Source organism: Schistocerca nitens, chromosome 10 (genome assembly GCF_023898315.1).
Source record: "Schistocerca nitens isolate TAMUIC-IGC-003100 chromosome 10, iqSchNite1.1, whole genome shotgun sequence".
NCBI classification, from domain to species: domain Eukaryota; kingdom Metazoa; phylum Arthropoda; class Insecta; order Orthoptera; family Acrididae; genus Schistocerca; species Schistocerca nitens.
This window is the reverse complement of record NC_064623.1, coordinates 52,665,820-52,688,434: the sequence shown is the minus strand read 5'-3', so window position 1 is coordinate 52,688,434 and position 22,615 is coordinate 52,665,820. Positions and strand designations below refer to the sequence as shown.

General features: G+C 40.5%; 1 protein-coding gene across 3 annotated transcripts in view; it reads left to right on the top strand.

Annotated features, from left to right (window-relative positions):
• The window catches only part of LOC126209779 (tubulin-specific chaperone cofactor E-like protein), an 81,307-nt gene that overhangs the window by 45,924 nt on the left and 12,768 nt on the right, over positions 1-22,615 (top strand). Inside the window, exon 7 of one of the 3 annotated variants that reach the window (XM_049938911.1) lies at positions 648-769. The exons of the other annotated variants lie outside the window; for them this stretch is intronic. Coding sequence (XP_049794868.1) covers positions 648-740 — 93 coding nt within the window. The 3' untranslated portion in view covers positions 741-769. Of the gene's footprint in view, positions 1-647; positions 770-22,615 lie in introns of those variants that run through there. 3 annotated transcript variants of the gene reach the window in all.

The window sequence follows — 22,615 nt, the reverse complement described above, 5'->3', positions numbered from 1 at the left end:
TGACCTCAAAAAATTAAGAATTTCATTTATGATTCTTTGACAAAAAAAAAGAAGCAAATAGTCAAGGAAGAGATACTGTGAAGTACAAGTAATTCAAATGTGGCTCTTGCACTCATTATTTTTTATTTAATCTAAAGTTAAATAATGTATATACTCACTTCTGGTGTGTGTGTGTGTGTGTGTGTGTGTGTGTGTGTGTAAAAATAATGAAAATAATCTATTATTGATAATGTAATAAAAACGGAAAGGTAAAATTCTACTCACCAAGTGGCGGCAGAGTAACACACACAAAAGGATTTAAATTTTTACAAGCTTTTGTACCCAGAGGCTCTTCCTCCTTGCAGAAGGGTTGAAGAAGGCAGAGGGGTGAAGGAAAAGGATTGGAGAGGTTTAGGGAAAGGGGTACAGTTCAGAAAAGTCACCCAGAACCACAGGTCATGGGAGACTTACTTCTGCCAGGAGGAGGAGCCACTAGCTCTGAAAGCATGTAAAAATTTTAATTGTGTGTGTGTGTGTGTGTGTGTGTGTGTGTGTGTGTGTCTACATATCTCATGAGTTGGATGTGGCAGAGAAGAAACATACCTCTGCACACTGGTAGCTAACAAAGTTGTTTATTTCTGTTGCTAACTAACTTCTTTTCCTTGTAGGAACAAATCTGTCACAGAAGAACAGTTGTTGATAAACCATTAAGCTTCGTGGAAGAAGGATACAGAAATATGGACTACTTTGTGGCAATATAAAATGATAATAAAAACCAAAACAGTTACAAGCATGTCTTTTCTTATTTTTAAGCGACTCATTTGTGTCACAGACATTGTATCATTGTTGTTTAGGGATTAGTTAGAATGTTAGAAATGCTTATTGTTTGTTTGGTGATCACCATCGATGAGGTTCTGGGATAGCTTTCAGATGCAATCCACCTCATTTTCCTCTAAGAATTGATATGTGTAAACACAGAAAAATGGTTACCTCTGAAATATCTTACTACTCTGTTGAAATAAGCTACTCAGCTTAAGAGGCAAACTGAAATCAAATATGACTTATGTACATGAATAACATGCAGAAAACACAGTTGACAAAACAAAACTGTTCGAGCAGGAAATGGCCAAGTCCCACATTAGGTATTATCGGCATGTGCAGCTACCAGCAAGTCCTGTGAAATGGTGGAAATTATTTTGTACTTAACAGCACTCGGAAATCATCTGTTCTTCAAAGTCCATTTTTCAGTTCCCAGAATTTTGACCGTAATCCACACTGATATGCACAATGCCCCTCTTGTACAGCCACATCACAAATCGTGGTAACACTTTCACCCTGTTCATGCTCATGTTGGATTACAGTGGCAACGTATTATCATACCAGTGAGATGTTCTATATTCAAACTAGAAATTAATACCAACTAAGCACTGTACAAAGTAATATGATGTCAACACTGATTGTAACAAATACTGGCATTTGTTCAATATGATGGGGCAGGGGCACTTCATCAAATTTGTGGTCATCTTGCTGCAAATCAGTTTGTGGGCACCACGAAACATATCTTAGTGTCGAATGTTAGGACGCACTATCCCACTACAGTAATCTGTTTCCAGGTGGCCATTCACCAATTCACATGAGTCATATTATTCAGTAAACATTTTTGCAACAGACTGATATCAATTTTTGCAACAGTCTGATGTCGACCTGATCAACTGGCCTGTTAGAGGGCCGGATTTGAATGCCATTGAAAATTTGTGACCCAAAGTTCTACATTTGACTCAGTGAAGGCAGACCTTTAAAGTTTATCTTCCCAGAGGGCCTGTTTATTGGCAGCCCATTGGGCTCTAAGGCCAGCATCCTGTAAGCGGTTGTGAACAGCTTTCGGATATCCAGAGAAACTGGTCTTGTTCTTGAGTTGGATTGCCTTAATTACCTGCCTCGTTTGACGAGATGCTGAAAAGTGGCTGAAATGGATAAAGTGGTCTCATGAGACAGAGTATACTGTTTGGCTTCGAAGGTCGGCGTAGGAAAGGTGTCGACACCACAGCAAGACAATTTATTTGACAGGGCGTTCAGCCTCTGGAAATATCTTATTGTCTGTGAGACTCCCCCCATGCATCCAACACAAATATGGTTGGTCAGTGTGTTGGAGGGGTTCCTGAGAGTTGTGTAGCTAAGGTATCTGAAGTACTATCCTCTCCCATGGAACATGGCTCCTCTGCAGGAGGTATGCGATCTATCCCTTCCACTTGACTGTGAGTGCCATGTCAGTGGTAGTTAGGCATCCCGCACAGGGGAGAAAGATACAAGGAAGAAATCAGGGTGTTACGCCCATTGTCCTAACCAACAATTTTGAGGTGCCAGCTTCCACTCAAACTGAAAGTGACCAGTGAGACTCACTTCATGTGTTGGGAAGCGTACTGTCTCCTGTGTCAAGAGGAAGTAAATGTAAAATGTTAGGGGTCTAGTAATGGTCAGCAGCTCAAAAGTACAAAGAATAATGGTTCCCCTTTAGGGAAATAGCAGCCATGGATGGTAAGGAACACCAGATGCATTTGTTGTCTATGCCTGGAGACCTTATTCAGCATGCTGAAGAGATTGATCTGGTGGCCATTGAGGAAATGGGGTACAATCATCTGCTGATTGTAGTGCATGTTACAATAAATGGTACGTGTCATCTGACAAGGAGATGGCCCCAGGGGTGCAATCGTCTCTTTGAAACCATGTAAACAGTGATATAAATTTGGATCCCAGCCAGTCACCTTGGTTGGCCCTCATTTTCAAGTAATTAAAAAAAAAGTATGATAGTTTAGACCCTTAATATTGACCAGTATGTTCAGTGGTGTTGTAGCACAGTAATTGGCATAAAAGACTGACATACACATGCAGAAGGTGAGGGTTCAAGTGTCATCAGGTATTCTGTTTTCTTTTTTCATTGAAATGACTGAGTATTATTTTTATTCAGTCATTTGGTTTAAATGTATTTTTTAAATTTTTATCCTTTTCATGCCATTTTAACCATCATATTACTTTCTTCATTTTCTCTTATTTTTTTCCTTTCAAACATTATGTGAGTTTTAACTAGTTTTATTTATCTATCACAATATTTAAACATTTGAAAATCCCAATCTGTTGGTTAAAAAGCAAATGACAAAATAATCTGCTTATGTTGAATGCACAAATCTGTCCAAAATGTATTTTTCATGTACAGTTTTTTGGGTGGTGGTTGTCACACAAACATTTAAAACGCACATTCCTGATGCACTATGGACAAGGTGAAGATTTAAACAAAAGAAGAGATTATAAATATATGTGCAAAATGAGGAATAGAAATAGTGAATGCAATAACACAGGCAAAAGTATAAGATAATTTAATGGAATAAGTTAAATCAAAATTATTACAAAAAATTATTAAAATCACGTGCACAAAGATACCAAATGAAAACAAAATGATATGAAAAGAAAAAAAGAGCAAATGAAAAAAAAATTTAAGTGGATAAAAATGACAGATGATTAAAAATTTTAAAAAATTACATTTAAACCAATCAATTGACTAAAAAGTGACCAAAGTCATTCTGTTAACTATTTAAAAATAAAAAAAAAAGTTGGGCCACCTGATAAGAATTGAACTCTCAACATTCTGCATGTCACTCTGTCAAATTTAAGACTCCAGAACTTCACACATAATTACAAAAAAAAATTGTTGCAAATGTGAGTGCAACAGTGTGATTGGCTGCAGTGTGAGATACCTGGGATCCTAACCTACATTATCATACCAGATAGTTTCAAAAGTCAGTCTGACCCCTGGGAACCTCTCCTTGTGTGCTGAGAGATCACTCTTGGTATCATTCCAACTTCTGGCAGAGGGGGGTTGAGAAGACCAGCCTTGCTCACAGTTTCAGTGAAATTTACAATTTGCAGCATTGCTACCAGAGATGATTGTGGCCCTGTTCCTGTGTCAAGTGGAAGGACTGAACCAGAGATTTCGAAAGTTCTGTGGATAAGTGAACAGCAACTTCCTGTATTTATATTGTAGTGTTGGGAACTAGAAGTGTCCCAAAATTGGTCAGATGTGTACTACACATTAGAAGCTGCGACACATGTAGCTGGCAGTTTATGGATTGCACATAAGGTTTTTTTAGATTATCTTCTCTATGAGCTGCAGATAAAGATGATGTAAAGGACCGAGAGATATCAGTAAAAGATTCAAAGAAATGTCTCTTACAGGTGAGAGCATTTAAAAAATCCTAGTGGTTACCTGTCAGAGCTTTCACAGAAAAATGCCAGAATTTGAAGCACTCCTAAAAAGCAGTGAAGTTCACATACTAGGTACAAGAAGCTGGATAAAATCCAAAATTGATAGCAGTGAGATTTTTGGGAAATATTTCAGCATATTTCGAAATGATAGGATAGTTGTAAACAGAGGTGGCGTATTTGTCACAGTAAACAAGAAACTCAAATCCGCTGAGACAGAAATTGAACCTGCATGCCAGATTTATGTAGGGAAGAGCCAGTATCAAGGGTGGACATAAACTGATAATAGGATCAATCTATTGCCTTCCACACTCACCTCCACACAAAACCAAAAACTTTAGAGAAAAACGAAGTTCAACAGTATCTAGAACAGATTTTCCAGAAACCCTCTTGATGGAAATATGTTGGATCTAGCAGCACCAAATAGACCCGACCTCTGTGAGAATGCCACGTAGAAACTGGTATCAGTGACCATGAGGCAGTTGTAGCAACAGTAATTACCAAAGTCAAAAAGAAAACTAAAACAAGTAAGAGGGCTGATATGTTTAGCAAATCAGATAAAAAGTACTGGTGCCATATAAGGAATTCAAAACATTTAGCTTTGGAGATGAGCATATAGAAGAAAAGTGGCACAGGTTGAGGAATAGTTGATTATAAACTTGATGTACATGTACCTAATAGAACAGTTCATAATGGGAGGGACACTCCACAGTATGTCACTGAAAGAGACATCTAAAGAAGCAGAGATTATTACATACTTTGTGTAAAACAGAATATAGGGCTATAGATGCTAAATGAAACTCATTCGGCTGTCGATAGAGCAGTGCGTGAAGCCTTCAGTAGCTACGACGGTGGAATATTAATGAAAGATCTCTCTCAAAACCCCAAAAAATTCTGGTCCTATGTAAAGGCTATAAGTGGTACCCAAGTTAGTGTCCAGACACTCATGATGAGACTGGACCTAAAACTGAGGATAGCAAAGCAAAAGCAGAAATCCTACAATCTGTTTTCAAATGTTCCTTTAAAAATTAAAAATCAGCAGTATTACACCAACTCAATTCTTGTATCACTATAAAGATGGGCAATGTAGATATTAGCATCAGTGGTGTTGACCAGCAGCTGAAATGTGAAATCCAGACCATTGGCTGCTTACAAGCATTGATAAATATCAACAGGGACAGCCGAAAATGTGCGCCCCAACTGGGACTCGAACGCGGGATCTCCTGCTTACGTGATAGATGCTCTATCCCCTGCCCACTATACTTACGGGATTTGGTAGATTGTCTACCACCAGTAATGAGTATAGGGGCACTACAAATGTAGTGTGTGGACAGTAAGTTGGAAATGTGGGTCTCATGGGGAGCATGCCAGAGATAAGTCCCTGTAGTTGCACTATCCTCTGTGTCCTCAATGGCTCGGTTGGATAGAGCATCTGCCATGTAAGTGGGAGATCCCGGGTTTGAGTCCCGGTTGATGTACACATTTTAAACTGTCCCCTTTGATATTTATCAACGCCTGTAAGCAGCTAATGGTCTGGATTTCATTGTAATTTCCTTCTTAGAGAGCTGGAAGATCACCAATGGTATCCGTTCTTTCAGACATGTCTGAAAGAAGAGATATCATCTTCATATATAAAACAGCTGAAACTGTTAAAATTGAAGAAAACTCCAGGATCAGATAGTCCTTACCAGATTCTATAGTGAATTGGCAGCTGAGTTAGCCCTTCTTTTAACGACAATATACTGAAGATCCTCCAAATGAAGAACAGGTTCCAGTGATTCCAAAGCACAGGCCATGCTTGTCTACAAGAAGAGCAGCAGAAGTGATCCACAAAACAGTTGAATATCAAAAACATCAGTTTGGCGTAGAATCTTTGATCATATTCTGAGCTCAAACTTTAGGATGTATCCTGAATAGAATGACGTCCTCCGTGCCAACCAGCATGGATTCAAAAAATATAGACCATGTGAAACCAAACTGGCACTTTTCTCACATGATATCCCAAAAGCCATGCATCAGAGCAGTCATGTAGATGCAGTATATCTGTTTCCAAAAAGCATGTGACTCATTACAATACCTACTTATTATCAAAAGTACTATCTCATAGGGTATCAACTGAAAATTGTAATTGGATTGAGGATTTCTCGATAGCAAGGATACAGCATGTTATTTTGGATGGAGAGTCATTGCCAGATCTAGAAGTAACTTTCGACGTGCCCAAGAGAAGTGTATTGGAGTCCTCGCTGTTTTACTCGTATATTAATGATCTTCCAGACAATATTTTTAGTAACCTCAGACTTTTCACAGATGAGAGTTATGTACATATCTGAAGAATGCTGTGCACCAATACTGGATCTCTATAAGAATTGAATGAGGAGGAGACATAAAAACTGGTACAGTAATAAGTACTTCGCACTTTACGGTGGTTTCCAGAGTATGTAGAAGTTATCCAATGATGGGCAACTTGCTTTAAATGTTCGGAAATGTAAATTTGTGCACTTCATAAAATGAAAATATTAATATCCTATGACTGCAGTGTCAACAATCAGTCAACTCAAAAAATCTGGGTTTAACATTTGGTAGGTATAAAAAATGGGGCAGTCACATAGGCTCACTTGTACAGCGCTATTACAAATGATTGAAGCAATTTCATAAATTCACTGTAGCTCCATTCATTGACATATGGTCACGACACACTACAGATACGTAGAAAAACTCATAAAAGTTTGTTCGGCTGAAGCCGCACTTCAGGTTTCTGCCGCCAGAGCGCTCGAGAGCGCAGTGAGACAAAATGGCGACAGGAGCCGAGAAAGCGTATGTCGTGCTTGAAATGCACTCACATCAGTCAGTCATAACAGTGCAACGACACTTCAGGACAAAGTTCAACAAAGATCCACCAACTGCTAACTCCATTCGGCGATGGTATGTGCAGTTTAAAGCTTCTGGATGCCTCTGTAAGGGGAAATAAACGGGTCGGCCTGCAGTGAGCGAAGAAACGGTTGAATGCGTGCGGGCAAGTTTCACGCATAGTGATGTGAAAGATTCAGTGTTTAAACCTCCTCTACCAATAAACGTGCCAGAACTGCGAGCTCGCATCAACAATGCTTTCGAACTCATTGATGGGGACATGCTGCGCCGAGTGTGGGAGGAACTTGATTATCGGCTTGATGTCTGCCGAATCACTAAAGGGGCACATATCGAACATTTGTGAATGCCTAAAAAAACTTTTTCAGTTTTTGTATGTGTGTACAAAGCATTGTGAAAATATCTCAAATAATAAAGTTATTGTAGAGCTGTGAAATCGCTTCAATCATTTGTAATAACCCTGTATGTAAAGCATGTGGCAGATTTATTGATAGATGCAAGAGAAACACAATCAGTCTGCAAGGGAGACTGCTTCCAAGTCACTCATGTGATACATCCTAGAATATTGCTCAAGTGTGTGGGACCCTTACAAAATAGGACTAATAGTGGATATGGAACGTATATGGAGAAGGGTAGCATGAATGGTTACAGGTTTGTTTGACATTTGAGAGAAATGAACTGGCAGAATCTTGAAGATAAATGGAAACTATACTGAGAAATTCTACTTACAAAGTTTCAAGTACAGTCTTTGAGTATAGTACAACCCCCTACATATTGCTTCTGTAGGGATCTTGAGGACAATAGTAGATTAATTACACACTTCATAGTGGTTTGCAGAAATGGGTGCAGCTGTAGAAAAAGGAAAAGTTGGAAAAGGGTTTTTGTGATTCCCTTTCTTAATAAGTAGATTGCATCTCCTGCGATTAGTTCTGTGTTTGTTCCACATTAAATTGCTCTGAACCCATACTCCAGGATATTTAGTGGATGTCACTCACACCAGTGATATTTCTGCAAATCACGTAATCATACAATAATGGGCATTTCCACTTATTTGTGTGCTACGTACTGCATTTGTTTATGTTGAGGTGTTAACTTGTGTTGTCGTGCACTTCAAGCACGGAGTGTCATCCAGAATATGTGTATGCCAATTTACCTCTTAAGTAATTTCCAGGCACCATTCTCGAGGTTAATTTCCTACGTAGTCCTGCTGTTCTGTGGTATCTGTCTGTTCTCTTAGACTTTTTCACTTTGTTCTGATGCGTTGTTACTGGAAGGTTACTGTAATCTATCAAAGCTACTAAATGATGTAAACAGCTTAGTAGTAATTCTTGTTATTTATGCCCATAGTTTGTTACAATGACTGGTGTACAGATCTTGTAGCTCATGACAGACTACTTGAAACATGTGTATTACTATGACATTAGCAATCAAAAGTAAGTGATGGAACATACTTAAATTGTTTCCACTCATTTACATTGTTGAGCATATATATCTGTTTCTTGATGTCCAATGAAAACACACACACACACACACACACACACACACACACACACACACACACACACACACACAGCAAGTGGAAGGTTTATCCACTGTCACACCTTGCTGATGTCCAGAGCTGATGTGACTTACACTTTATCTGCCCAGACATAAAGCAAAAGCTCACAGATTGGGACATTTTACCCTTTACAACTATCTAAACTAAGTTTACAGCTCTCTCAGATATCTTTCATCAGTGTAAGATGATGAGAGTGGAACATGTTATTCTGAAGAATCACATCTTACACTATAATGTTGTGATCAAACTGCTCATCCCTGTGTTAAGCATTGATCATATGCAAGGGCCGTAACTTCTATATGTACAAAAGCATCATCCAAAAACAGCCTCACAAAGCTTCCTACGTTATCCAATATTGTGAACTGTAGTAAACCTATAACACTTCCTGGGCATATGCCCAAAGCTACGATATGCAAGAAAATAGTATCCATTTAGAACATAATGTGGGCAGTCTGTTAGGAACTCTTCAATCCAGTCACAAAACTGGTCTTATATTCTGTACGCTGGTAGTTTGTTCATTAGGTATCAGTGCAGGTGCAAGCGTATTGAACACCTGTTAGAAGCCAAGGAGTGCGGTATCAACTTGAGTGCTGAAATATACAGCCTTTTTGGGTCCCATGGACTAACAGTGAGCAGGGTTTTGGTCAAGGTCGTTTTTTTTGTGGAATCCAAGTTGAACAGAAGACATTTGTGGTCTCCAGATAGATCACAATACATGAGCATAAAACATGCTTCAGTCTGTGTTGCATATGCTGCTCACACTGCATTACTCACGTACAGTGTCTGCCCTACAGTTTTATCATGTATTATATTTTTTGACACTGCCAATCTTATCTCAAATGTTATGATGTTTTTCATACTGTCACATTGGAACCAGATTCATGTCCAAAGTCAAAAGCAGGGTCAGCAGTGTATAGCCAGAACAAAACTGAACTCTTGGAAGAAGAGTGCTGCTATTCGAAGACCATCAGATATTGCAGAATATACAAACATTAGATATTTAAAGACACTTCCAGAAATGATAAGTACTGTTTAACAACTGCTGGTGATAGTTTGTACCGGCAACCTGCAGCAAACCAGGCAACTATGCTAACTACTACGCCACACTGCTTTTACCACTGGCTAATGGCAGTACCGTTCTATTAAGAGACTGACCTATGGCTCATTATTGATCAAAACTAGCTATTAAATAAAATATAAAAGTGTTTGGTTAGATGTTGTTGTTGTGGTCTTCAGTCTGAAGACTGGTTGGATACAGCTCTCCCTGCTACTCTGTGTAAGCCTCTTCATCTCCAAATAACTGAAACCTACATACTTCTGAATCTGCTTACTGTATTCATCTCTTGGTCTCCCTGTACTGTTTTTACCGCCTGCACTTCCCTCCAATATTAAAGTGGTGATTCCTCGGTGTCTAAGAATGTGTCTTATCAATTGATCCCTTCTACTCAGGTTGTGCCAAAAATTTGTCTCCTATATTCTATTCAGAATCTCCTCATTATTACATGATCTACTGACATAATCTTCAACATTCTTCTGTTGCACCCCATTTCAAAAGCTTCTGTTCTCTTCTTGTCTAAACTACACTCCTGGAAATTGAAATAAGAACACCGTGAATTCATTGTCCCAGGAAGGGGAAACTTTATTGACACATTCCTGGGGTCAGATACATTACATGATCACACTGACAGAACCACAGGCACATAGACACAGGCAACAGAGCATGCACAATGTCGGCACTAGTACAGTGTATATCCACCTTTCGCAGCAATGCAGGCTGCTATTCTCCCATGGAGACGATCGTAGAGATGCTGGATGTAGTCCTGTGGAACGGCTTGCCATGCCATTTCCACCTGGCGCCTCAGTTGGACCAGCGTTCGTGCTGGACGTGCAGACCGCGTGAGACGACGCTTCATCCAGTCCCAAACATGCTCAATGGGGGACAGATCCGGAGATCTTGCTGGCCAGGGTAGTTGACTTACACCTTCTAGAGCACGTTGGGTGGCTCGGGATACATGCGGACGTGCATTGTTCTGTTGGAACAGCAAGTTCCCTTGCCGGTCTAGGAATGGTAGAACGATGGGTACGATGATGGTTTGGATGTACCGTGCACTATTCAGTGTCCCCTCGACGATCACCAGTGGTGTACGGCCAGTGTAGGAGATCGCTCCCCACACCATGATGCCGGGTGTTGGCCCTGTGTGCCTCGGTCGTATGCAGTCCTGATTGTGGCGCTCACCTGCACGGCACGAAACACGCATACGACCATCATTGGCACCAAGGCAGAAGCGACTCTCATCGCTGAAGACGACACGTCTCCATTCGTCCCTCCATTCACGCCTGTCGCGGCACCACTGGAGGCGGGCTGCACGATGTTGGGGCGTGAGCGGAAGACGGCCTAACGGTGTGCGGGACCGTAGCCCAGCTTCATGGAGACGGTTGCGAATGGTCCTCGCCGATACCCCAGGAGCAACAGTGTCCCTAATTTGCTGGGAAGTGGCGGTGCGGTCCCCTACGGCACTGCGTAGGATCCTACGGTCTTGGCGTGCATCCGTGCGTCGCTGCGGTCCGGTCCCAGGTCGACGGGCACATGCACCTTCCGCCAACCACTGGCGACAACATCGATGTACTGTGGAGACCTCACGCCCCACGTGTTGAGCAATTCGGCGGTACGTCCACCCGGCCTCCCGCATGCCCACTATACGCCCTCGCTCAAAGTCCGTCAACTGCACATACGGTTCACGTCCACGCTGTCGCGGCATGCTACCAGTGTTAAAGACTGCGATGGAGCTCCGTATGCCACGGCAAACTGGCTGACACTGACGGCGGCGGTGCACAAATGCTGCGCAACTAGCGCCATTCGACGGCCAACACCGCGGTTCCTGGTGTGTCCGCTGTGCCGTGCATGTGATCATTGCTTGTACAGCCCTCTCGCAGTGTCCGGAGCAAGTATGGTGGGTCTGACACACCGGTGTCAATGTGTTCTTTTTTCCATTTCCAGGAGTGTATTTATCATCTATGTTACACTTCCATAAATGGGAACTCGAAGTGTAAAATCTATATTCACTGTTCGGAAATTTCTCCACTTCAGACATCATAAGTTATTTTAATGCCCAAGTAGCAAAACTCATCTGTTTCCAAATCTAATTCCTCAGCATTACCTGATTTAATTCAACTACATTACATTATCCCTGTTTTGCTTTTGTTGATGTTCATCTTCTATCCTTCTTGCAAGAACCTGTCAATTCCATTCAACTTGGTCTTGAGTCATTCACTGTGTCTGACAGAATTACGTCATCAGAAAACCTCAGTTTTTGTTTCTTCTCCCTCAACTTTAATTTCTACTCCAAATTTTTCTTAGGTTTCCTCTACTGCTTGCTCAGTGTACAGAATGAATAACTTTGTGGGTTAGGTTACAACCCTGTCTCACTCCATTCTCAATCACTGCTTCCCTTTCATACCTCTTGACTCTGACTGCTGTACAACTTGTAAATTGCTTTTCACTCTCTCTATTTTACCCCTGCTACCTTCGGAATTTCAAAGAGTATTCCAGTCAACATTGTCAAAAGTTTTCTCTAAGTTTACAAATGCTATAAACATGAGTTTGCTTCCCCTTAACCTATCTTCTAAGAGAAGTTGTAGGGTCAGTGCTGCCTCGTTTGTTGTTACATTTCTTCTTAGAACCTACACCACTCACATATATACATTTCTTAAAAAGAGGAGGATGGTTTCTCAATATACAGGGAGCATCAAAAAAATGTACACACATTTTGAAGTGTCATAGAAAATTTAAAGCCCATTCTACAACGTTAAATTTCTGGAAATGTAAGCTTAAAGTCCAATTGGAAAAATAAATGTACTTTGCAAATGTGATTACTGTTCAAACTGGTGGCCTTCAGCATCAATACATTTCTGAGTACGAGTCACCACTGATTCTGTACATCGTACCAAAGTGTCCAATGAGATTTCTGCACACACCGCCTGAATGTCATTCTAAAGTGTGTCCAGGTTACATGGTTTACGTTTGTACACCTCATCTTTTACTGTGCCCCATAAGAAGAAATCCAGCAGCGTGAGGTCGGCAGAGCACGCAGGAAACTCGATTGGTCCCCTGCGTCCTATCCACTGGCCTGGCACATTGTGATCCAGGTATGCTCGTACATCCCTATGATAGCACCCCATCACACTATCTTGTTGAAAATAAAACTCATCATTACCGTATAATGCACAAATGGCAGGAAATATGGAGTCAGCAAGCACTGTTAGGTATGTTTCTCCACTAACAGTACCTTCAAAGTGGAAAGGCCCAATGAGCCCCTTGCAGACAAACCACACCACACATTTACACCAAGCAAATTCTCAGCCTTCTCAACTGTAATGAGGATTATCTTCAGCCCAGTACACACATTTGTGCCTATTGACAGTTCCATTGAGTTTGAATTGGACTTCATCCGGCCAAATTATGCTACCCATAAATCCCGGTTCACGTCTCACCATCTCCTGAACCTATTCACAGAATTCTAACCTTCGATCTGGATCGTTGTCACTTAGCTGTTGCACCAACCTTAGAATGTACACACGAAACTTGCCTTTCTTCAGAATGCGTAGCACACTACTAGCACTTACATTACTCTCGCGTGCCACTTGCCTCGAAGATTTATGAGGCGAACGCTGAAACAGTTCCAAGACCGCAGTTGTGGAATCATCACTTGTAGCTGTAGGAGGTCGCCCTGATCGACCTTTATGCACATCACACACTGTTCCATGAATTTCGAATTTGTCTTGTAGATGTGTAATTGTTAACCTTGAAGGTGGTTCTGTACCATACTCACTTCTCCACTGTCTTCGAACCACAGCTACATTCTCAAGCTTCCAGTACCACTTAATTATCTGCTTCCGTGCTTCAAAGCCCAAATGCACGTCCGCCACGTTGCAGTTACTTCCTTGCCACTGCTGCCTCCTGTTGAAGAAACATAACATTACTTTCTCACAGATATTTAACCTTGTAGAACAGGAAATAAATTGTGTAAGACAGTTCAAAGTGTGTGTACATTCATTTTTTTTTTTTTTTTTTTTTTTTTTTTTTTTTTTTTTTACGCACCCTGTATATATTCCAGTGCAAATGCACAATATTGTCAAAACTACTACAGGAGTCAGGATTTGTGAGTACGGAGTTTAATGGACGAGGGATATTGCATTGCAGCATGCGCTGTAAATTTGAGTCAGTCAGGGGCAGTACCCAGATGGCCAAAGCAGTTAAGGCAACCACTCACGAGAAGCAGTAAATCCAGGCTAGAGTCCCTGTTCGGCACAAATTTTCAAGTTTTGCCATTGCATTACCACAATGCCCTGTGTGACTAACCATCACCATTTCTCACCCATCATTTCCATTTTCTTCCTCTTCCTACTGTTCATGTTTATTGCCATTGCCATTGCATTACCACAATGCCCAGTGTGGCTAGCCATCACCTTTTCTCACCTACCATTTCCACTTTCTTCCATTCCTACTCTTCATGTGTATATTAAATATGGTAATTCCACATAACATTGAACCAAATTTAAGGTGTGACATGCAGTCACACGAGACACTAGGACCATTTTATGAAATTACAAATTTTAAACACTGCTATTAGGGTCACTGGAGAAAAAAAATTTGTCACTTGACATTCAGCAACTCAGTTTTATTTACGCGTTTCAAGTAAACTCATCTTCTGCAGAAAGGATACAAAAGCCACGAAGAACCACTGTTTATTTAAAGCAAAAATAATAAAATTGACAACAGTTAAAAATCTACTTTAAAATGAACGTACCAAAGGAGGTAAGGTGCTTTGTACACCCGGCATGTCATCATGTGATTTACCCATTTTATTTGAGAGTATAGATTTTGGCATTGTTTACAATGAAACAAACATAGCAAGCAGGTGATGCAGATACTAGCATAGCGTGGCAGTGAACACATACGACAAGCTAGATAAAGATGCGAAAATGTTTGACAGCAATGTCAAATTAGACAGCAAAAACGATAAATACATAATTAAAAATTCTGAATCTAGAAAATAATGATGCATAAAAACCAAACCTAAGGTAAAAGATATGGGAAAGAACAGGTAAAGGCTAGGCAGTGCAGCAATAATGTGTAATATTACATGGAGAAAGAGAAGCAACCATGTATGATACGTTTGTGTATGGAGGAATCAAAATTAGATTAATCTATTGAAATAAAGTATCAATAAGTAAAATTAAAATGGTAAAATGGAGGGAACTGTGGTACACACTGGCACTTTTCTTTCATTACAAAATGCGTAAACAGTGAGCGAAGTACTGTAGAACATACAATTTTCATAATAAACAGCACTTGAATTTGCGTACACAACAGCCTGATAGGCTAACTTCAGTGCTAATTAACTCAGAAAGAGCACAACATATCATATATTTTTTCTTAACAATTATTTCTCAGTGCAACCCCTACAATGCAACATCCTTACAAGCATTTGAGACTATGTCCATCTCCTTAACTGAGTGCTCAGGTTGGCAGAACGCTGTGTGAGAGGTCCGGGTTTAATTACCAGCCGGGTTGGGATTTTCTTCACTTGGGGACTGAGTGTTTTGTTGTCTTCATCGTCATTTCATCCTCATCGACATGCAAGTCACTGAAGTGTCACTAGGGGAACGGTCCATCCACCTGTGGGCCCTAGCCCCATGCACATTTCATTTTTTCATACTATTTTCAACCATCCTGAATAAGTATTACATTATGGTATTTGATCTTAATTGTAATACCAAGGCATGTCCAATATCATTGTAAAAGTACCCTACAGATGAATAAAGCTACTACTACTACTACTACTACTACTACTACTACTATTCACACCACATTTGTCACACTGTATTCACATATACCACTGAATGTACGTGCAAAATTATATCACTGTATGACACACAGTTTAGGGTATATGTCATAACAGCTTTTTTTAAACATGAGAATTTGATTCTTTCAAGAATCAGGGATGGGGGGAGATAGGAGTTACTCTTAGGAGAGAACAGCTACATATCCCTCATGGCCAGTGGTATAATCCCTCATCGACAGGGACCTGAAAAATTTGCATTCGCGATAAATGCGAATATGTAGTGCGGTGCAGAGCCAACTGACATTTTTAAACTCGTATACTACATATGGAAGCAGGGGAAAAATAAAATTTTCTCTAAATATGACCGGGTATGCCCTTTATTTGCTACCAATTACAAGATTATGTTTTGAAAACTAAGTCAGCCAGATGGCCTCCATTTACATCAGTGGATTGTTGCAAACATTTCTTGAAGTTGTCGTACATGCAGCTCCATAGGACCTCATCTGTGACTGCAACCAATGGCTCGCTCGAGTTCTTGAATACTCAAAATATGCCTCTGGAACATGTCTTTCGGGAACCTCCACAGGAAAAAGTCTGAATACTCAAAATATGCCTCTGGAACATAATGTCTTTCGGGAACCTCCACAGGAAAAAGTCTGGCACACTGATGTCAGGCAACTGAGCTGGCCAAGTGATCTCTCTGAAATGAAATGAGAGAGAACAGTTCCTGACATTTTACAAATCAGAGCCTTACTGTTTTGCATGGTGTGTTCTGTTGCTCAATCCTGCTGGAAATATAGGTTTTATTGCCAAACTGTTGTGACTTTTTGTCAACAAAACCTCCCAATGGAGTCACTTACATGAATCAACCATCACTGTTTGTTCATTGTCATTTTCAAAGATATACGGGTCTACAGTTTCCAAAGCACCAACACCACACCAAACTCCTCTTTAAGAGAGTACAAGGGGTCTTCATGGTGTCCCTTAGGGTTCACTGGTGACCAGCGCCACACATTCCGTTTGGTTACCCAGCCAGAAACATGAAAATGTGCATGTGTTGGTCATTGGCAAATTATTCAGAATGTCTGGGTTTTCCTGTAAAAAAACCACTCATCGTGAGAAAACAAGTCTCACTTCCTTGTCTCTTTCGTTAACTTATTGCACAACTTGCAGTTCGAAAGGGTGAAATTTTATCACTTTTAGCATTATATTTAAACTACTTCTACTGATGCCTAAAATGCGAGATTGCTGGCATGCCGAACATCAAGGACTGTGTACAGTCTGCAGGTTCTGTGGCATCTGCACTGTTCTGGAGCTCAATATTTCATGTCTACCATGCTATCAAATTCTTCACCCAAGCCAGTATGGTACTGTGAGACAGTGCATGTCTGTGTTTACCAATATAGTCACACTGCACTTCCATAACGGAAGGTAGAAAGGTGTGGCACATTCAAATGTTCCACTGCAACTGATATACTGTGGCAGCACATGTCATGAAATGTAATCTCTCCCTCCTCTACCATGCACTGTACACCCCCCCCCCCCCACCCCCATATTTATGACTAGCTATCGTGGCACCTTGTCAGCATGCTGTTTACGTTTGAAATGTGAGTGTTAGCTCTGCATCACCCTGTTGATGTGAATTCTGCCTCAAAATGTGAATTTACATAATAAATGTTATATCATAGTGAACTGAATCCAGATGAACTATTTTATCAAAGATAGTTTGAAATAGCTTTATTTATTGCATATAAATATAGGTGGTGTTGCCCATCGACTGATGAAGCCAGTTTGGGAAGAGAATGTGCATAAGACTGCATTTGCAAAATGAAGAGCACACCTACTTACGAATGCAGCGATGCGTCACTGCGCTCACAAGTCCCGCTCTGCTACAGTGTCAGCTTTGGGGGATTGAATAGTCTCTGTAAGATAAGCATCATGTATAGCAACATAGGACACAGCTGTGAGACCTAGTGTCTCAGAACAAAAACACACACATCTGTATGCTAGCCCAAGTTAGTATTATGCAGACATTTTAATGTGATAGATTTAGGTGGCAGTGGAATTTTGACCTATGGTTACATTGGCTACCGGTAGAAGTCAGGCTGAGCAGTATTGTTTATGATGCTACCACCAACCTCAGCAAGCAATTGCACTGTAAGCATTGCTGAGTGCATTGTGCACTTCTCTTTGTTTTGGGGTGTGCATTGCTCACTGTTTCCTTTACCTCTTGTGAAACGAGTGGAGAGACTATCCTCAGTCTCCGGAATGAGATTTTCACTCTGCAGCGGAGTGTGCGGTGATATGAAACTTCCTGGCAGATCAAAACTATGTACCGGACCGAGACTCAAACTCGGGACCTGTGCTTTTTGCGGGCAAGTGCTCTACCATCTGAGCTACCCAAGCACAACTCGCGCCCCGTCCTCACAGCCTTACTTCTGCCAATACCTCGTCTCCTACCTTCCAAACTTACAGGTTCGCAGGAGAGCTTCTGTAAAGTTTGGAAGGTAGGATACGAGGTACTGGCAGAAGTAAGGCTGTGAAGACGAGGTGTGAGCCATGCTTGGGTAGCTCAGATGGTAGAGCACTTGCCCGCGAAGGCAAAGGTCCCGAGTTCGAGTCTCGGTCCGGTACACAGTTTTGATCTGCCAGGAAGTTATCCCTAGTCTGTCGGGTAAGAGCACAACTCTCACATCACCAGAAGGGATCGATAATCCCTGTGATCTGATCGTGTATCAGTTCTGCTTATGCAGAAACATAGAACAAGGGTACAGGCTGGCTGCCCTACGAGAGTGAAGCAGCACTTGTTTCGGTTCAACTTCTGCTCTTAATTACCTTTCCAGTTGTATCTTCAGCATTCTGCAATATGCTAATCTGGGTTGATATGCTGCAGATTCAAAATCAGTGTTGTGCAGATTTCGTAACTACCAAATTGAGTGGGAAAAGGAATATAATGTCAAGAAAAACCTTAAATCAGAGAATCGCCCTGTTCACGGGCAAGAAAATGCTGCTAATTCTCAACAGAATCATTTGTTAAAGGCTTGTAAAGCTCCTTAGTGTCTTCTGTTAAATTTAGATTAATCTTTGCAGTTATCAGACTCAAGTATGGGAACTTTAGTAGAGAACACACTTCAGTCCAGAATAAACCTGACCGTGTGCCTAATACAAATACGCGTCCCTTATACTTTTCAAATACTGAAGAAAGTCACTTTGAATTAATAACAGTACAAGTCAGAGTACTTCATTTTGTTATCCCTTTACCACATAAAACACTTCCCTAACATTGTCTAAACTCACCCAGTCATATGTCAACAGTTAAACTTATTTTGCAATCATTCTGAAGTAACCATTGGTATGTTGTTTTTTCACATTAATGAAACTGGTAATCACTAGTTATGGAAACCTTCGGATTTAAATTCTTATCAGTAAGTCTCTCCATGAATCCATCATTATTCCAGCGCACATTTCCATGAAATGACTGAATTACTGAAACACTTTTCCTCTCTGATGAGACAACACTTCCAATTCTTAATTACGCTGTCTAGCAAATTCTTCATACTACTTATATACAATGTGGCTGTGCTCGACCACTCCGTGCTGAAGCCCAACAGTGATTCTCCTGCCTCCACCAAGACGGCCCTTGACCACTACTGCATTGTTGCCATTATCAGCAAGACAGTGTTCAAGCAGAGAAAAGGTGTGCTCAACTGCAAAAGTTCCAGATGTCAGCAGTAAGTAAGGAGCACAGTACATTACAACATCAAAGATATTGGTTCACCTTACAAGCGTAAATAGTTCCAAAACGGAAAAAAAGCAAATACCATTTTTGGAAAAATAAATAAATAAATAAATAAATAAATAAATAAATTCCACTCGACAAGCTCTTAATATAGAGAATATTTCCAATATCCATTTTCTTTTATGAACAATTTTGTCTTTGGGAAAGTTGTGACAGTCTTTTAAATTTGTAAATATAATCATTTTTACAAAAATGCTAATTTCACCAATAATTAATGCTACATTTTCCACTCCTCAGTCACTAATACATATCTGTGGCATCAGATTGTTCAGTGTTGTTTATGCATAGTCAGCCAGCCAGCCAGCCAGCCTCCCACCATTACTTTATTATTTGTGGGATTGGTTAAAAATAGGTTAGTTCTGTCTTTAACCCATCTTACACATAATCTAGTGTGGGTAGGTTGGTTCACCTAAAATGACAACTGATAAAGCTGTGGGGGTAGATATCACTGGGTGGTGACGATTTACATGACCACAATGAGAAAGCAAATAAAACTCCTAAGCAATGTCAGTAGCACTTGTTCAAGTTTTGGAAAGTGATTGTCATGTGATGGAAGCAGTTACCTTTCTGCTGTCTGCCTCCTACTGAGGTGCACAGGTAATGTGGGGATATGTCAGTGAGTTGCCGGCTGGGTGGAGATGAAACACATGATGTGATACGTGTGTCCATTCTTGCTATGTTGAATGGCAGAACAGCAGCTGATATGAAGGTACCAAACATAAAAAAAGCCATCAGCTGTAAGTTTATTTCAACCTATTTTATAGGCTATCAGTTTCAGCAGTATAATGCACAGTCATCAGGCCCTCTGTTCTAGATAGTGGCTGAATTCTCAGATGACAAATTGTATGTACGTCATATGTGAAAAAATAACCAACCTTCGCACCAGTTTATGTAAGCACAACCTTAGCACACTTCGACAGCTAGCTGTTGCTACAGTCGTGCACATGTAAACTGGCGTGAAGACTGGCTATTTTCTGTGTATGATGTACGTACATTTTGTCACTCAAAAATTCGGCCATTATCTAGAATAGATGGCCTGATGACTGTGCATTATATTGCCGAAACTAATAGCCTATAAAATAAATTGGAGTTTATGGCGATTTTTATATTTATTACACATGATGTGATGCTTGCCAGTAGGGAACAGATAAGGCAGTTGTAGTCCAGTGCTCACTCAATTTAGACAGTGGAGCAAGTAGGGGCATGTTTAAATCTGAAATAAACTAGCCCGCATCTCGTGGTCATGCGGTAGCGTTCTCGCTTCCCGCGCCCGGGTTCCCGGGTTCGATTCCCGGCGGGGTCAGGGATTTTCTCTGCCTCGTGATGGCTGGGTGTTGTGTGATGTCCTTAGGTTAGTTAGGTTTAAGTAGTTCTAAGTTCTAGGGGGACTGATGACCATAGATGTTAAGTCCCATAGTGCTCAGAGCCATTTGAACCATTTTGAAATAAACTAGTAAGTAACCACCTTAGCTGCTATTATGTAAAGTGTGTATTGCCATTACCAGTTACATTTGTAAGCCTACCAACTTGGTTTGTGCTTCATAAGTCTTGTAGATTTTCTTCTCCAACAGTCTTGTTCTGGTGTTTACTGATTACTTTAAACAATTGTCGAGTGACCACACGTGACACCATTGAGTGTAATTTTCACTTTGTGTGTGTTTATTTTTGTTAAATACCATTGATGATCGACTTGCTTGCAATGAATTGTATAGTGTTAACAACAAAGGTCAATAAGCTAAATATGTTGCAAGTTGTGTAACTAAAATTCACAAGTCTCCTTTCATAATTACTCAGATTAACTAATATAGTGAGTATACATCCTAAAAGATCACCACCCATGAATGACTGTCAAACATTCAGTTGATGATATGTTAGATGGCAAAGAAGGTACACTTTATGAAAGGTAAAAGCACCAGAGAGGCAATCCGGCATTACTCTTAAGAGGGGAAGCAAGGCTGGAAGAACAGACAAGGCACTTTCACAAGATTTACTGACCTCCAAAAAGTGTTTGACAATGTAAAACCGCGCCAGATGTTTGAGATCCTTAGAAAACAGTGTAGGAAATACAGATAAAGTACTACATTACAAGAATGAGCAGAGAACAAAAATTATGTAAGACACAGGAAGAAGTGCCTGGAAATAAACAGGGTTAAGGTACAGATGCAGTCTTTCTCATCTGCTATTCAATCTGTAAATTAAAGAAACAAAGGAAAGACAGTTCGAGAAGTGGGATTTAGATTCAGGGTGAAAGGATAACATGAAAACCTCTGCTTATTAAACTCTAAATTTGTGCTGGAATGGGACTGGAATATAAAATTTGGCACTTCAGAAAACTAAAAAATGTAGTATCTTATAATGTAAATAAGTCACAGTTAGAATTCATCAGCTCATACAAATATCTGGGTGTAACAAGTTGCAGGGATATGAAATGGAACACTGTCATAGGTTCAGTCGTAGTTAAGGCAGGGGGCAGACGTCAGTCCATTGATAGATGTCTGTATCTACCCCTACAATTACATACTACAGGAATGCACGTAGTCTACAAAGAAGACTGCTTACAAAGCACTCATGTGACCCATCTTAGAATATTTTTAAGTGTGGGGCCCCATACCAAATTGCACTAATAGCATATTGAATATATGCAGAAAAGGACAGCACGAATGGTCACAGGTTTATAAATGAAGATGCATATTGGGATTACGGTTCCATATCAGCTGTAGAAAATTTGTGCCCGGAATGGGACTAGAACCGGATTTCCTGATTGTCGCGAGTGGTCACCTTAACTACTTTGGCTATCCGAGTACACTTCCAGGAGGTTCCCAAATCTCTATTTGCCCTGGTGTCTACTCTCCCTTATACTCACACTATATTACCGTGATTCCCACACAATGTGAGACGTTGTTATCTGACCCTTAGAGAGCATCTTGGAGATGCTGAAAGAACTGGACTGGTTAAGGCTTCAAGACAGATGTGAAACATCCCATGAAAGCCCACTTAGTAAGTTTCAAGAACCAGCTTTAGTGCTGAATCTAGGACTATACTAGCACCTTCCACCTATTGCTCCCCATAAGAATCGTGAGCATATGATTAGACAGCTTACAGCAGGCACAGAGGCATTTAACCACTTCATACGTAAATGAAATGAGAAAAGGTCTTAATAACTTGTACAATGAGAAATACACTGTCACGTGCTTCACTGTTTTGCTGAGTATGAACATAAAAGTAGATCAGGGAGTGACTTTCATGGTATCAGAGGGAGCTATGAAAGGCAAAAATTGCAGGAGAAGATAGATATAAAAATATATATAATAAATA